The 15,742-nt window shown below is 39.9% G+C and overlaps 2 protein-coding genes across 8 annotated transcripts; both read left to right on the top strand.

Annotated features, from left to right (window-relative positions):
* Positions 1–793: 793 nt before the first annotated feature.
* On the top strand, positions 794–10,093 carry LOC100690829 (cationic amino acid transporter 2). 7 transcript variants are annotated; one of them, XM_013271730.3, is made up of 14 exons: positions 794–899; positions 1,932–1,999; positions 2,101–2,133; positions 2,486–2,859; positions 3,277–3,432; positions 3,511–3,670; positions 3,809–3,945; positions 5,747–5,969; positions 7,694–7,830; positions 8,372–8,474; positions 8,550–8,683; positions 8,823–8,989; positions 9,065–9,173; positions 9,263–10,093. In XM_013271730.3, the coding sequence occupies exons 4-14, from the start codon at positions 2,490–2,492 to the stop codon at positions 9,391–9,393; spliced, it is 1,827 nt and encodes a 608-aa protein (XP_013127184.1). In that variant the 5' UTR covers positions 794–899; positions 1,932–1,999; positions 2,101–2,133; positions 2,486–2,489; the 3' UTR covers positions 9,394–10,093. The 7 variants fall into 7 exon arrangements, with proteins under 7 accessions (XP_013127184.1, XP_025753384.1, XP_019200811.1 ...); XM_013271729.3 differs by having other exon boundaries at positions 809–899; positions 1,897–1,999; XM_025897599.1 differs by having other exon boundaries at positions 1,932–2,133.
* Positions 10,094–10,286: 193 nt separating this feature from the next.
* On the top strand, positions 10,287–13,803 carry LOC100709163 (platelet-derived growth factor receptor-like protein). Its single transcript, XM_003445929.5, has 7 exons — positions 10,287–10,848; positions 11,518–11,663; positions 11,744–11,886; positions 11,992–12,143; positions 12,271–12,564; positions 12,744–12,883; positions 13,396–13,803. Exons 1-7 carry the CDS (start codon positions 10,719–10,721, stop codon positions 13,600–13,602), a joined length of 1,212 nt encoding a protein of 403 aa, XP_003445977.2. The 5' UTR covers positions 10,287–10,718; the 3' UTR covers positions 13,603–13,803.
* Positions 13,804–15,742: the final 1,939 nt, after the last annotated feature.

Genomic DNA, 15,742 nt, shown 5'->3' with positions numbered 1-15,742 from the left:
TGTCATCTGCATAGCAGTGAAAATTTATGCTATGTCTTCTAATGATGCTGCCTAAGGGAAGCATGTATAATGTAAATAGAATTGGTCCTAGCACTGAACCCTGTGGAACTCCATAATTGACCTTAGTGTGTGAAGAGGACTCTCCATTTACATGTACAAATTGGAGTCTATTAGATAGATATGATACAAACCACTGCAGTGCAGTACCTGTAATACCTACAGCATGTTCTAATCGCTCTAATAGGATATTATGGTCAACAGTATCAAACGCAGCACTGAGGTCTAGCAGGACAAGCACAGAGATGAGTCCACTGTCAGAGGCCATAAGAAGATCATTTGTAACCTTCACTAAAGCTGTTTCTGTGCTGTGCTGAGCTCTGAAACCTGACTGAAACTCTTCAAATAAGCCATTCCTCTGCAGATGATCAGTTAGCTGTTTGACAACTACTCTTTCAAGGATTTTTGATATGAAAGGAAGTAGCCACTACAGTTATAAATGAGTAATTATATTTTTTTTGACATATTTCCAAACGTCAGTAATCCTCAGTAATAGTTATTTCTGATCAAATCTGTGCACTTTATACATACAGTTGTAAATCTGAAACGCAACAACAAATGAATGGGTACAAAAGCATTTTTCACATTCTGAACAGGATTTTCTATTCACAGTTCTCACCCTGTGCCTTCATTGCAATAATGAGCACATTATGATCCACACTGGTCGGGAGTAAGAAAGGCTACTTTGTAAATAATTCCACTGAGTGGGAGGGTCATGCAGGCCGGTCTTGTATATATCGCTGTAAAAGTCATGCCTCTTTCATCCAAGTCAGCATCACGGATATTTTCGTTCCACTCCGCTTTTGAAGTCACCAGTAACTCCTCGTGGGACTGAACGCAAGGTAATGAACTTGTGTGTCTGCTGCATAAAAATATGATGTCAGTTTCAAATCCCTGACCTCCTCTTTAATCAGAATCTGTGCATTTTAATGACTGTGCTTCTTTAAATGCACAGTAGGCAGCCGAAAAACAACATTATGAACATTAACTGCTTAACTGCAACGATAATGGGACATCTGGCTAAACAAACCACATTTTTTTAGTTAAGCATTACCCTCAATATGCTATCTCAGCAAGTGAGATCCGCAGATACGAATGCTTAAGTTTAGTCAAAAGTACTTTGACTGCACAGGCTTCCTCCCCACTCACCTCCTGCCTGTTGAGGTAGATGCCACAAGGGATTAGGAGAGCTCAAATCCCCTGACTGGAGATGAGAAGGTAAATGCTGCCTCTCAAAGTGTGCAGCCTCCTTCCCGAATAAGTCATAAAAGCTGCTTTGTCCTCCCCCATGTCATGAACTCACCGGGCCATTAGAGCGGCAGGCTCACACCTTTATGTTGAGATGGAGATACAGCTGCTTCACAGCAAGCAGACAAACTCTACAACATAGCTGTAGTAATAAGACCACAGGCTTGTTTTTAAGCAGCACAAGAATGTAAGCACCCTTTGAGAAGATACAGTTATTGTTTTGTTCATATATCCCGAACACCGAGCGCTAAAAAAGTATTTCTTGGTGTTCCTTTTGCTTAGAAATGCTTTACAGGTTTCTTTTAGTGAAGAGCAAACTTATAGACAAATTATCTTGATAATATGATCGCAAGACGAGAAATAAAAAATAGAAATCTGTAGAAAACCCTCAAAGATTAGAAGAGATGTATCCAATTTTTGACTGTATATTAAAGTAAATATAGGAAAACACTATCACATCTTTGTTTTCTCACTGTGCCTTAACTTTCATTTGATTTAATTTGATTTTAACAGTAGTTGATTAAAGGCAGGCCTGAAAGGCACTGCTGCTGTGAGAACACATCTAACACATAAAGCTTTTGGACTCTTCAGAAATATTCAAAGAAGTAATTGTGTGGTGAATTAAGGCTTAAAGTGCAATCCTGAAGCCGGGGCGTGGATTTCTGCGCTGGGGGTGGCATTCTGGAAATCTCAGGTATCAGCATTATCATATCAGCAGAATGATAAAGAGGTACATTTATAAAGGGATAATGTAACCGAGCCGAATGACACATCCTATTCCTTCTCTCTTCTTAGCACATCTACGAGGTACAAGATCACACCAAAGAGGTAAGTGAATGTGTTCTTCTTAGTCTCACTTCTGTCAAGTGTTAGCATAGCACGTCAGCTGTCATGTGATAATGATTAAGCTTTAATAAAACAGATTTTCTTAAGTCTTAACAGTTTGCATGTGTTCTTCAGTGCCTCAGTTTTAATTACAGTAGCATTCTGTTCTCTTTCTACACAAATGAAAACACTAAGAGACTTTGAAAATCGTGTTTCTCAGAAGAAAGAATCTTCTGACGGAGGCTGACCTGACAATTATTCACTCACTGAAAATCACCCCTCACCTTTTGTCCCACTAGCTCGCTCCTTAAGTCTCTCTCATTCACTCATCTTCCATCCTGATCCAAACCCACAGAAGTATGTCGTGCAGCATAGTGAAGTCCTTTCTGGTGAGCCTATCCCGGAGGAAGCCCCTCGAGCCCGACGGGGAAGAGTCCACCTTCAATCGATGCCTGACCACTCTGGACTTGGTGGCCCTCGGTGTGGGCAGCACCCTGGGGGCTGGTGTCTATGTCCTCTCTGGAGAGGTGGCCAGAGAAACAGCGGGACCCAGCATCATCATCTCCTTCTTCATCGCTGCCCTGGCCTCTATATTTGCTGGGTTATGCTACGCAGAGTTTGGTGCCCGGGTTCCTAAAACAGGCTCAGCATACCTTTACAGCTATGTGACGGTGGGAGAGCTCCTTGCTTTTATCTCTGGCTGGAATCTGCTGCTCTCCTACGTCATAGGTGAGTATGTGCAAATTGTAACGTCTATTATTCAATGATATTTTCTTCCTTTATTGATGATTTAGTGATCTTTAGTGACCTAACATAATGTTTTCACCACACACTGATGCTCATAAATGTTTAACCACCATTAAGAGACTATTTAACACTGTGACCTTTCAACCAGTGGAACAGCGAATTCTTAACTGCTATTTTTCCACCTCACTGCGTCATATCTCTTGCTACATTAATTTTAACAATAACACATACCGGGATCATTGCTTTGGAACAATCCCAATAATAACCCCATAAACCAGGACTGTGGTTCAAACCCTGAGTTATAAAGAGGGTAGGAAGTTTCTTTTGTTTATGGCTGCAGGTAAATTATGGCTGATTAATTAGTTTATTACATTAACTATCGATTCACTATCTGCTCAGGGACATCGACTGTTGCACTGGCATGGAGTGGAACATTTGATGAACTCATTGGGGGAGTCATATCAAAATACTTTGCAGAAAATGCTGCTATGGGCCTGCCTGGCTTAGCACCTTACCCTGATGTCTTTGCAGCAGCTCTGATCGTGCTCTTGTCAGGTAAAATAGTAAAACTGTTGTTAAATGGTGACCACAAAAGAGGATGCGATCGCTGAATTAACCACATTTTCCACGAAGGTCTCCTGTCTTTTGGAGTGAAAGAGTCAACGATGATCAACAAGATCTTCACAGCGATCAACATCCTGGTGCTGCTGTTTGTGACCATTTCTGGATTCATCAAGGGGGACATCTCCAACTGGAAAATCAGCAAAGAGGATTTGCTAAACACCACTGCCATGTAAATAAATGCAAAAAGACACACTCAAAGCCAGAGAGTCAAAGTGTGTGGAAAGTCATGACCTATATAATTACAGCGTTACTGTTCTCCTGTATGAGCTGTAAATAACCACAAGGTAATGGTCTGTACCTGCTGCAGAAACGCAACTGACATCGCTAATGCAACAAGCGAGTTTGGAGTGGGCGGATTTTTCCCTTATGGCTTTGGTGGAACCGTGGCTGGAGCTGCAACATGCTTCTATGCTTTTGTTGGATTTGACTGCATTGCTACAACAGGTAAGAAGACAATTTGCCAGTTTAGTTTAGTTCAAGATTCTTTCAGCTGTTTCCAGACTGGGGATCTTTTATCACACTATGTATCCACGCTAATATAATATAATATATCCATCCATCCATTCGCTTCCGCTCATCCTTTTCAGGGTCGCGGGGGGCGCTGGAGCCTATCCCAGCTGTCATAGGGCGAGAGGCGGGGTACACCCTGGACAGGTCGCCAGTCTGTCGCAGGGCCAACACACAGGGACAGACAACCATTCACACTCACATTCACTGGCACATTCACACCTAGTGGCAATTTAGATTATCCAATTAACCTATCCCCACAAGTTGCATGTCTTTGGACGGTGGGAGGAAGCCAGAGTACCCGGAGGGAACCCACGCAAACACAGGGAGAGCATGCAAACTCCACACAGAAAGACCCCGGCCTGATGGTGGAATTGAACTCAGGACCTTCTTGCTGTGCGGCAACAGTGCTAACCACCGTGCCACCATGCTGCCCTAATATAATATAATATAATATAATATAATATAACATAACATAACATAACATAACATAACATAACATAACATAACATAACATAACATAACATAACATAACATAACATAACGTAACATAACATAACGTAACATAACATCAAGGACGAAGATAATCAGAAGAGAATGAGTGGTTGGAAAAATATTGCACTTGTGGTAATGGATGAAATAGTACTTTATTTCTAGAGAGGAGTAAATGATAATTATAACGATAACTATTACCTCTACACTCATTAATAAAGCACACTGAAAATATTACCTCCTTTGATTTAATAGAGCAGCTGATCTTTTTTTTTAAAGAAGACATAAAAATTTACTTGGTTAAACTTCATCCACTTTTTTATTTTAAATTTTCAAAACTTGTAAATTTTCACAATAGATTCTTTACATTTTTACAGTTTTTTATTAGTGGTGCTGGGAAAGGGTTAGAAAAATCATTACAGTATCCTATTATGTCACAATATTTTGTGTGGCAAAATATTGCAGGGACAACACTCTGGGAATAATACGAACAACAGGGCTCGACGCACATGATAAAGAGCCAATCTTCCTGTAAATAATCACGGTTGGACTTGGACTGACTGTAATCACTCAGAGAGATTTACAAATTTACAAATAACTTACATCTGATTTATAAATGCAGACAGATTGCCAGCATGTTGCCATCAGTCAGATGTCAATGAGAAAAACTCGAGGGAACTGGACTCAGCTGGCTGCGGCTGGTTGCATTCCTATAGAACAGGAAGTGCATATTAATAGTTAGATTTGAAATTTTGTCTGTGTTATCAGAGACAGATTACATGTAAGTTCCAAACTGACCTCATATAATTGCAGTGAGATAGCAGATTGACTCCGTCTTAACGCAACATTTATGGCAGGTTTTAGGGAGTGTGTTGTTATATTTCACAATTTTATTTTGTAGCAAAAAACAAATAACTGAAGTGGGACAACTTTATCTTATTGGATAAAACAGATTGACAAAGTTTAACTTTGAGGACATAATTTGCAGTTGAAAAGTTGATAAGTTGATAAATCACCATATATATTATTGGGATACTGAGCGTGTCACACAGCTTGTTATAAATCATATCGTGAACGAAGAATCGTGATAACATCATATCGTGAAGAAGTATCGTGATGATATCATATCATGAGGTGTTTGCTGATTCGCACCACTGTTTTTTATGATTTTTCTGTAACAATGACACCCCTGCAGGAGATTTATCTTGTAAGGGGGTCACTGACTTCTTGGTTTCCTTTCTTTTAGGAGAGGAGGTGAAGAACCCCAAGAAGTCTGTCCCTATTAGCATTGTGGCCTCATTGCTTATATGTTTCCTGGCCTACTTTGCTGTGTCTGCTGCTCTCACCCTCATGATGCCCTACTACCTGCTAAGTAAAACAAGCCCACTGCCACTGGCCTTTGACTACGTTGGATGGGGTCCTGCCAAATATGCTGTGGCTGTGGGTTCACTGTGTGCCCTGTCAACTAGGTATGATAGTATGGGTTGTGCATGCATGGATCAAGTGATGTTTAAAGTTCAAATTCTTAGTCTGCAGTAGCACAGTCCCCAAGTGTTCATATGCCTGACTTTCTGCTAGCTTTGAACAGAGGTGTGGACTCGAGTCACATGACTTGGACTCGAGTCAGACTCGAGTCATTAATTTTATGACTTTAGACTTGACTTGAAAAAATGTTCTAAGACTTGTGACTTGACTTGGACTTTTACACCAATGACCTGGGACTTGAATTGGACTTGAATCGGTTTACTTGAAAAGACTTGATATTTCACCCCAAATCTAAAATTTAACATGCATATTATATAGAAAGTGTGCACCATTCATTCAATTCATTCATTCATTTATTCAAACCACACTCCGTACGTATGTGTGCGTGAGCTGTAACACAGCCAATCAAATTAACCAGATTTTTTCCCCCCCCGCCAAAAAAAACGCTCAAAAATGCTGCGAGTAGTTCTTTTTTTTCAGGTACATAAACTATGAAGTAGTCAACAAAAAACTGAAATGCAATATGCAAAACATGCAAGAAGAGAATCACAGACAGAGATGGAACAACTTCCAACTTTGTCCGACAGTTGAAGTTGCATAAAGAATGGTGGTGCTTCTCTTTTGCTACGATGAGATAGCTGACTTCATCTAACTAGCAAATGTTGTCCAGGCTACGTTGATGATACTGTTTTTTTTAATGTGTATGATATTTTTGTCATGCGATTTTAAAGCCGGTCCTACAAGCGCATCCAAGAATAACATGCAGCTTATCTCAGAACTGTCAGTGAAAATTATTCTTGGAGCTAAGTTTAATTGAGCTGCATTTTATAGAGGTGCAATTTCACAATTTGTGTATATTTTCTAAGTTCAGTATTTCATCATGTGTTGAGAAAAACAGATTTAAAAATTACATGGTCTAATATTTACATTTAGCATATAACTGCAACATTCTTTTTTTTTTTTTTTCAAGACTCGAAAGGACTTGAAATTCAAAGTTTCAGACTTGTGACTTTACTCGGACTTTTACACCAGTGACTTGAGACTCGACTCTGACTTGCGTGACATTACTTGAGACTTGACTTGTGACTTAACGATAAAGACTTGAGACTTACTTGAGATTTGCAAAACAATGACTTGGTCCCACATCTGGCTTTGAATATTTGATTCTGATTGAGTCAGCTTGAATAAATGAACTGTGAAAGTGTGTCAGGGACCTAGCTGAAAGTCAGAAAGACAAAGGTGCAAAAAAATGTATCTTATTTAGAGAAAATAGAAAAATTATAATGGATATTCAAAAGTCCAAAATGTTATTAAGAAATCTAGAAAAGTAGCTACTAAACAGTAGCTAACTCAAAAAGTTCATTCAAGAAGAAAAACTGAATGTTAACTTAAAATAACTCAGCTAAGTAACAATTAACAGACAAGGTGTGGAGGACGTGCCAGGTTCCAGAGGCTGTGGATCAGGGGTGTCAAACTCCAGGCCTCGAGGGCCGGTGTCCTGCAGGTTTTAGATCTCACCCTGGGTCAACACACCTGAATCAAATGATTAGTTCAGACTTCAGTCATCATAACAGAATAAGCTGTTAAAAAAATTAGCTGTTAAGTTAGAGTGACTTTTTGACACTGATTTGTGAAATGACAATTTTAGATAACAGATTAAGCACATGATGCATTTATTATGCATTCATTTTGTTGTTTGTCTTTCCAGTCTGCTGGGTTCCATGTTCCCGATGCCTCGAGTACTTTTTGCCATGGCGAGAGACGGGCTGCTTTTCAAACCGTTGTCCAAAGTCACCTCCAGAGGCAGTCCAGCAATAGCTACCATATCATCTGGCATTGTGGCAGGTACAGGTGCACACTTTATAAACAAAATACTGTAAATATAATAGAAGTAATAAACCTAAAACAAAAATAGTACACATAATAAAATACTTTTGAATATGTCCAGTATTCACTCTTATTTTAATGATGCTTACATCTGCTTTTGGTTCATACATTACATACATTTTCATTGTCATTGCAATAGGCGTATGAAATCCAGCCATGCAGTCTGCCTGTACAATCACGTGTGAACATTGCTCTAAAGAGCTTACTGAACTTAAGTGGTATGCAGTGGTACTGTAATAGGATACCACCATAGAAAAAGTAACAAACACTGATGACTCCTACCTCTTCTGGCATTAACATCAGCACAAAAACTGTGTCCCAGGAGCTTCATGGTGCAGGTTTCCATAGCTGAGCAGCTCCCGTAGGTGTCATGTGTTTATGATTCTTTACTTTTCCCACAGATTAAACCAGCCTCTAATGGTGTTCTACATGATCCACAGATGTTGAAGTTTATGGGCTAGAAATAACATTTAATTCCATTTTTTCTCCCTGTCTTTAGCCATCATGGCTCTACTGTTTGACCTGAATGCCTTGGTGGAACTGATGTCCATTGGTACTCTGTTTGCTTACACACTCGTAGCAGTATGCATCCTGATACTGAGGTACATTTATCACACCCTGCAGCTATGTATTCACTGAGCTGTGCAAATCGACTGATTTTTTTCTTGTCATTGTAGGTACCAGGTGGGTTCATCTGAAGACACGGACCTTAAGATCACAGAACCACAAAAAAGGTTTAGCTTCTTCAAACCTCCAAAAACACCCAACTCTTCCACGGCACGAACAGTCACACTCTTGACCGTATTCTCTGGTAAGTAAGGAAAACATCACTGAGACATCTTTACTGATGCTTCTGTAGCACTGAAGTTCTTTTCTTGACCAGGGACAGGTTCATGACGGGCTTTCTCGCCTCTAATCTTTCTTCCTCGTCTTTTACTTTCCCTCTGCAGTTCTGTGCATTCTTGCACTGTGCATTACTCTGAGCCAAGGCATGGAAGCTCTTGCCAACACTCAAGCATGGAGCATCGTGCTTGTCTGTATCTTTGGAGTGCTCCTGCTGGTCAACTTGTTCCTCATCTGGAGACACCCAGAGAATCCCACGAAGGCATCATTCATGGTAAGAATTGATTCAAGCAATTTCTTGTAATCACCAACTAGGAATCTCACATCTCTACATTTTCTCTTTCTTCAGGTACCCTTAATCCCTCTTCTGCCTTTACTGAGTACTTTAATCAATGTCTATCTGATGGTGCAGTTAGGCGGTCAAACATGGATACGATATGCTGTCTGGATGCTAATAGGTATGATGGCTAAATTTTCGTCTGAGAGGTTTAAAGGGGTTTTATCTAGCTGGGTGACCCTCACTCTTCTCTTTTCTCCTCTTCTGCAGGGTTACTTATCTATTTTATCTACGGAATGCGTAACAGCGTCCAGAGGAAGCGACTCATGACCAACCACGCAGAGATCGAAACAGTCAGCGCCAAAACAGACAAGGATACCATTAAAGAAGAGAAATTCTGAGCTCAAGCGGGGTGAAGACAGATAAACTGAGATGTTACAGTGAGCGACTTGCTTTAACTTATAACCACTGCTTGAGATGCACTGGTGCTGCTGCTTTTCTGCAGACTTCAACCTACGACAGCACCGAAGCAAATGGCCAGATAACTTAACTTGATGGTTTATTACATCCTAACACACTCTGTTTGTTATCTAAATGGTCCAAAATGAAACACACCCTAAGATATATTTGGACCTTGAATATCTTCACTTATCACTGATTTTCACATTGTTGTTAACGATATTTATCTGTATATCTTGTCGTATTAGTGAGCCTGTTCCAAAGAAAAAATATTCTGTAGATTATTTGCTTTTTATAATTCTGAAATAACAGGTTTACACTTTTCTTATCAAGTGCAAAATGTAAATTATTTTTATTTCAGTTTTATATTATTTTAATTTTATTTTAATATATTTTTTTAAATGTGCAGAATTCGCCTGAAGACGTTATATTTTACAGAGCTGATACAGAAAACCTTTTATGGGATCTTCCATGTGTAAATATGGAAACTGCATGTGATTGTTAACTAAACGACTGCCACTGTACACTTGAATTAAAAATTAAATGATTCGCTTTTGTAAAACACTTAAATCTGGACTTACGTTGTTGCAGCCTGTGTCGATAAAGACGTAAAAATAAAGGACTACTATAAGTTCACTCCCACTGCAGACGTGTGCAAAGAAGCAGATATGGCTCACTATTTAGAGTCGACTGAGAACAAAAGGACCTTTGAAAAGAAGCTTATCTGTGTCATGTTCAAAATCACGGCTTAGCTGGCCACTCACAAGGAAAGGTTTACATTGTTTCCACTGCATTTGACATCTCAAAAATGTACTTCAAGCAATGTGTGAATATTTTAAGTGCAAATCTCTCAGGCATTTTTTTAAAAAACATATTAATCTATAGCTAACTGAGATAAAACTTTTATTAACCCCAAAAAATCCAAAAAACACAGTAATGAAGGACATAAAGTTTATTCAACACCAAATGCTCCTTTTCCAGGCAGTGTTTCTGAGCCCAGACTCATGCTGCTAGCACACTTACAGTCCAGCAGCTAAATAAACAGGCTGTGCCATTCCAGATTGGAGGGGCCTCATTCTCTGGACCCTCATTGGTTCAGACAGGCTTGAAAGCCTCCATTGAGCCACACTGAAGGAATTTAGGGTACTAATGCCACTCCGAGGAAAAGGAATTTGCGTGACTCTAATAAACAGCAGACTGCTCACTTTGCAAGCTTTGCCCTCCTCCTTCCTTCTCTTTCTTCTTCTCTCCTTTTCATTTCTGTTGTATGTTTCTCTGGGTTGAACTCCATGAACTAACAATCAGCTCATCAGCCATGCCTTTGGCGAACATGTCTGGGTCAAAGTGGAGGCTGGTACTCATTGCTCTCCTTATTTGTGCCTTAATCTTCGAGTTGGGTAAGTGACTTTAGTCCCTTGTCATCCAATTCGGTGAACGCGATATTCATAGATGCCAAGAGATTTATTCTAAAGACACTTCTTCAGCTAAGAGTCTAAGAGGAGAAACACACACAGACGCTGCAGCATTTACGGGCGATCACAGAACGCTCACACCAGAGTGGGGGCCCTGCGATGCGCGCTCTGTTCTTGCACGTGTCTTTATTTATACATAAGAAAAATGAATACATTTGACGTGAGCATGTGCGTATGTGTGTGTGTGTGTGTGTGTGTGTGTGTGTGTGTGTGTGTGTGTGGGAGGTCAGAACTGCTTGTTTGACTTCTTCCTATCGCTGTGAGAAGACTCAGATACAAATATCAGAACATGTTTTATAAAGAACAATCAGTCCTGAACAATGAAAAGAACAACCAGTTCTAAGCAAGGAAATGATCATCATGCAGCATTCTATCACAAGCAAACTTATATCATTAAAAGCTTATACTGACTAAAACATACAATTTTCTATTGACAATAGATTTGCTGAGGAGGGCAATTTTCTGTCTGTCTTTTGCACAATATGGCTTATTCTAGAAGCAAAAATGATACTTTTTTTCTCACTTTTAGCAGCCTTGTCTTTGTTTGTAAAATATTCTGAAATTTTGCGTATTGTGTATCTTATTGCCAAAAAGATGCCCAAGAGCAGAAGGCTGTTCCAGGACGGACACCAAAGCCAAGAAAACCAAAGCATGAGAAGTCAACAAACAAAGGGCCCAGAGCTGTAACAGTCAGACCAAAGGTCAAAGCTGCACGTGCAGAGCAGACCCTCCTCACGCAGGTATTACGTTTGCTATACATTAACTTTTCGACTTTGCAAAGTTCATGACTAAAGTACATGTCTGTGTCTGACTAATAAAGGTGTTAAACAAAGGCAAGTTTAAGAAGGTGTGTGAGACCATAAATGTGCAAACAGGAGATACTCTGGAGCTGAGGTGCAGGGGCAAACCTGTGCAGTGGAGCGTCCCCCCGTACCTGGAGGAGGATGATGATGGGAGGCTCAGGTAACTTTTCATGTCTACAGATCTTTACTCATAAAGTGCAGTATCAGCTTGAGTAAGTAAGGAAGTAAATGTGTTCTTTCACTTCTTTTTGCTTTGGCTGTGCAGAATTGTTCAGTATGAGCGATATGGGCTTCTGACGTTGGTCAACACCACTGGTGCAGACACGGGGGAGTACACATGCTACCCAATGTACTGTGAAGACACTGACTGCAGGAGGGAATACAGCAAAGCTGTTAAAGTCTTCGTCTTCTTTCCAGGTGTGATTAATACATTTTATTGATGCTTAGGCTTGCATTTCTCTGAACTGCAGACTTGACAGGAAACTTTTTTACATCCTAATAATCTTATCATAAATCTGCCATATCTCCTCTCTGTACTGACCAGATCCACAAGAACTATTTGTTCCATCGTCTGACTATTACAAGGTGATTCAGCTGAGGAGCAACTGGCCTACAGTCCTACCCTGTCAGGTGACGTCACCTGAGGCAAAAGTAACTCTGCACCGTGAGTACCCGCCTGTGGAGGTGGATGTGGACAGGAGGGAGATCTCCTTTGATGTCAAGAAGGGCTTCACAATCCATCGACCTCGGCCATATCATGCCGGAGCTCTGTACTGTGTTGCCAGTCTGGGAAACTTGAGGCAGAGCTCTATAAAGTACATGCTCATCTATGTTAACTGTGAGTTCAGGTTTTCAAAACTTTAGAAATTTTTTCAGAATTTTTGAATTTATGTTTTTTTTTATTGTAAATCAATGAAAACTTTTTTTAAAATCAAGGGTGAAAATGACCCTTTAATGACAGGATTACTGGTAACGACACAACATTTTACTTACTAAATTCATCACATTTGCTCTCAGATCCTAGGGCTCCTCCCGCTCCAGTGATCCAAGCGTCACCGAGCACAGTGACTGTGGGGGAGAACCTACGTGTCACCTGCTCTGCGATGGGCGAACAAGACGTGGCCATAGAGTTCACCTGGGATTACCCAGGACAAGAGGTCAGACACTCGTGGAAACAGGGCTCGTATGCTTTAATACAAACCTAATTTAGTTCTGTACGGCTTTTGTATTAATTCTAATAAGCTTTCTTTCTGAAATAGTATGAACATGAATTAACAATAATAATAATAATAATAATAATGGATTGCATTTATATAGCGCTTTCGGGACCCCTCAAAGCACTTTACAATACCACTATTCATTCACTCTCACATTCATACACCGAATTCTAGGTTGTGAACTGAAATACTACTCAAAAAAAGTCCTGCAGTTGGCAAATACCTTCAGTCGGTTTAGCTTGCATTGCCTTTTTAGCGAGTTCATTATTAGTCAAAAAGTATTCAACCTATGGACTGCCTGAACCTTATCCCCTTTCAACAGGGATATAATAGATAGGTCTTTATTGGTGAGTCATGAGGAAATAAACTGCAACATGATAACTCATTGTAATGTTTACTCTTGTGCTGTGTGTGTGTGTGTGTGTGTGTGTGTATTCCTATGCTTGGTCCAGATTGGGAGACCTCCGTACACACAGGAGAGCATTATTCCGGTCAGTGGAGGAACTGCTCAGCAGCAGTCTCAGTCTGTGCTCCTCGTGGATGAAGTTAGAGACGTGGACCAGGGAACCTACACCTGCACTGCTCAGAACATGCAAGGAGCCAAATCAGTATCCACCACCATTAAAGTGGTCCCTAAACCCAAACCTAAGAAACCATAAGTTGGATGACATTACACAGAAAAAGTCGTGGTGAGAGATCACAGCTGGGATTTGACTCTGTCGGAGCATGAAATGTTTTTTCTTCTTTTTAAAGAATATATGATCACAACAAAACATTACGGTCTCCAAACTGTATTGCTCAAGAAGAGAAATGTGTTTGTTTAGATAAATGTTTGTATATTAAACTTTTATTTCCATACACTCACAATCCTGACAGTTGTTCTCTACTTATTTGTCATTGTGAAAGATCCTCCCAAAGGTAAACGCAGGATAAGTGGGGGAAAAAGGTGATTTAAGTGACTTCAAATGTGGTCTGAGGATTTCAGAAACTGCTGATCTACTGGGATTTTCCTGCACGACCATCTCTAGGTTTACAGAAGATGAAAAGAAAAAGATAAAATATCAATTTCTCTGGAGGAAAAAATGTCTTATTGTTAATATAGGGGAATGGTCAGACTGCTTTAAGCTGGGAAGGCAACAGTAATTCAAATAATCGCATGTTAAACCCAAAGTATGCAGAGGAGCATCTCTGAAGGTACAACACTTTAGAACTTGAAGCAGATGGACTACAGCAGCAGAAGACCACACCGGGTGTGGCTAATGTCAGCTGAGAACAGGAAACTGAGGCTAAACTGCTCAATAGAAGGTTAGGAGAAGGTTAACTGCCCTGGTGAATTTTGATTTCTGGTGGCATAAACATCATGAAAGCATGGATCCATCCTGCCTTGAATTAATAGTTCAACTTGGAAGTGATTTAATGGTATGTGGGATGTTTTCTAGTAGCAGCTGAGCATAGTCTACCTGAGTAATGTTGCTGACCATATCTATCCCTCTTTCCCTTTATGACCATTGACCTTATCATGAAGCTTGTCAATGAGTTCACTGTACTCAAACGGCCTCGGCAGTCACAATCAAACAGAGCACCTTTGAGATGTGGCGGAATAGAGGATTCACATCGTGGCTGTGCAGCAACGACCCAGTACTAGCTAGGTTTCCCTTATAAACGAGTGTGTTGTGATGTGCTGTCACTCTGTGCACCCCACTTCTCGCTAGCTTGGATTGGCTTCCAGCTCTCCCAGTTGAATTGCATAAGCAGAAGAAGATGGATGGATGTTGTGATAAATTAACAAGCACTTCAGAGATAAGCAGTGGAAACTGGCCCTCACTATGACTTCCCACTACCCATTTTGTTCCCCATTATCCCCAAAGTATTATTCATGGAGCATGTGTACAATAAAGTTGTAGATAACAGTTTTATTATTGTACAGAGCAGAGTCCCACAGAAAAGCCAACACTCCAGTGTTTTAGCGATACCACATGAGAGGTTCGTTTCTGATTAAACTTGAATCAGCTGATTTTTCTCTTACAAATTGCATAGATCGTATAAATTAAAACTACTAAAAGTGAGTCCTCCAGTAGTGTTCGCCCTCTTTACCGGTGTTGTGCCAAAAAGTGATTGTTTGTATTTAAACTGCTATAAATAACTTGTTGGTCTGTAATATGTGAAACATATGTCAAATGTATCCCTCTTGAATAATATCAAGTCATCTTAAACAACAAACAACATTCCTGTAACAAGGTAGAAGCTGCCATCAGTTTTTGGCAGTGACCTTTATGTATCCTTTATTTATGCAGTTAAAAAATTCTTGTTGACTTTAAAAAGGTCTCTTTTAAGAGTAATCTGGCCAAGAGGACAGCTGATATATAGATATATAGTTCTGTAAACATATTTTAAGTGGACAAAAGGGAGCTGATTGTTTATAATGTAAGTACAATAACACAGTTACAAAGATACTTGAGAAACAGGTAATCCTTTAATTTTATATATAACCCCTTTGTAATACCTGTACACCAGGTCTATTTAGCAACATACGTAACGATATTACACATAAAAAACACACGGAAACATTGGAAATCAGTTTTTGGCAGGCAATCACTTTTTGGTACAACACCGGCTAGTAGTCTAGCTCTGGTATCACCTAAACGCTTTCTATCTATTTAATTTTATTATTACTTTATTGTTTTATTGCTATTATTAATGATATTATCTGCGCTGCTTCTGATTTTCTTGCATGAGCTTCTACTGTCGGTAGATGTCGCTGCCTCTCCTCCTCTCAGCTAAGTGTGTCAGTGTTACCGG

Source organism: Oreochromis niloticus, linkage group LG2, assembly GCF_001858045.2.
Source record: "Oreochromis niloticus isolate F11D_XX linkage group LG2, O_niloticus_UMD_NMBU, whole genome shotgun sequence".
Classification (NCBI taxonomy): domain Eukaryota; kingdom Metazoa; phylum Chordata; class Actinopteri; order Cichliformes; family Cichlidae; genus Oreochromis; species Oreochromis niloticus.
Note: the sequence above shows the minus strand (reverse complement) of the source record. Positions and strands in the feature narration are given on the sequence as shown.

What these genes read in the sequence shown, in the direction of transcription:
- LOC100690829 (XM_013271730.3), top strand. Translation starts at nt 2,490, where the DNA reads ATGTCGTGCAGCATAGTGAAGTCCTTTCTGGTGAGCCTATCCCGGAGG. An exon ending in GCTGCTCTCCTACGTCATAG is followed by an intron (nt 2,860 to 3,276) that starts GTGAGTATGTGC and finishes CTATCTGCTCAG; the next exon opens with GGACATCGACTGTTGCACTG. An exon ending in TCTGATCGTGCTCTTGTCAG is followed by an intron (nt 3,433 to 3,510) that starts GTAAAATAGTAA and finishes TTTTCCACGAAG; the next exon opens with GTCTCCTGTCTTTTGGAGTG.
- LOC100709163 (XM_003445929.5), top strand. Translation starts at nt 10,719, where the DNA reads ATGTTTCTCTGGGTTGAACTCCATGAACTAACAATCAGCTCATCAGCC. An exon ending in AGCAGACCCTCCTCACGCAG is followed by an intron (nt 11,664 to 11,743) that starts GTATTACGTTTG and finishes TGACTAATAAAG; the next exon opens with GTGTTAAACAAAGGCAAGTT. An exon ending in GATGATGATGGGAGGCTCAG is followed by an intron (nt 11,887 to 11,991) that starts GTAACTTTTCAT and finishes TTGGCTGTGCAG; the next exon opens with AATTGTTCAGTATGAGCGAT.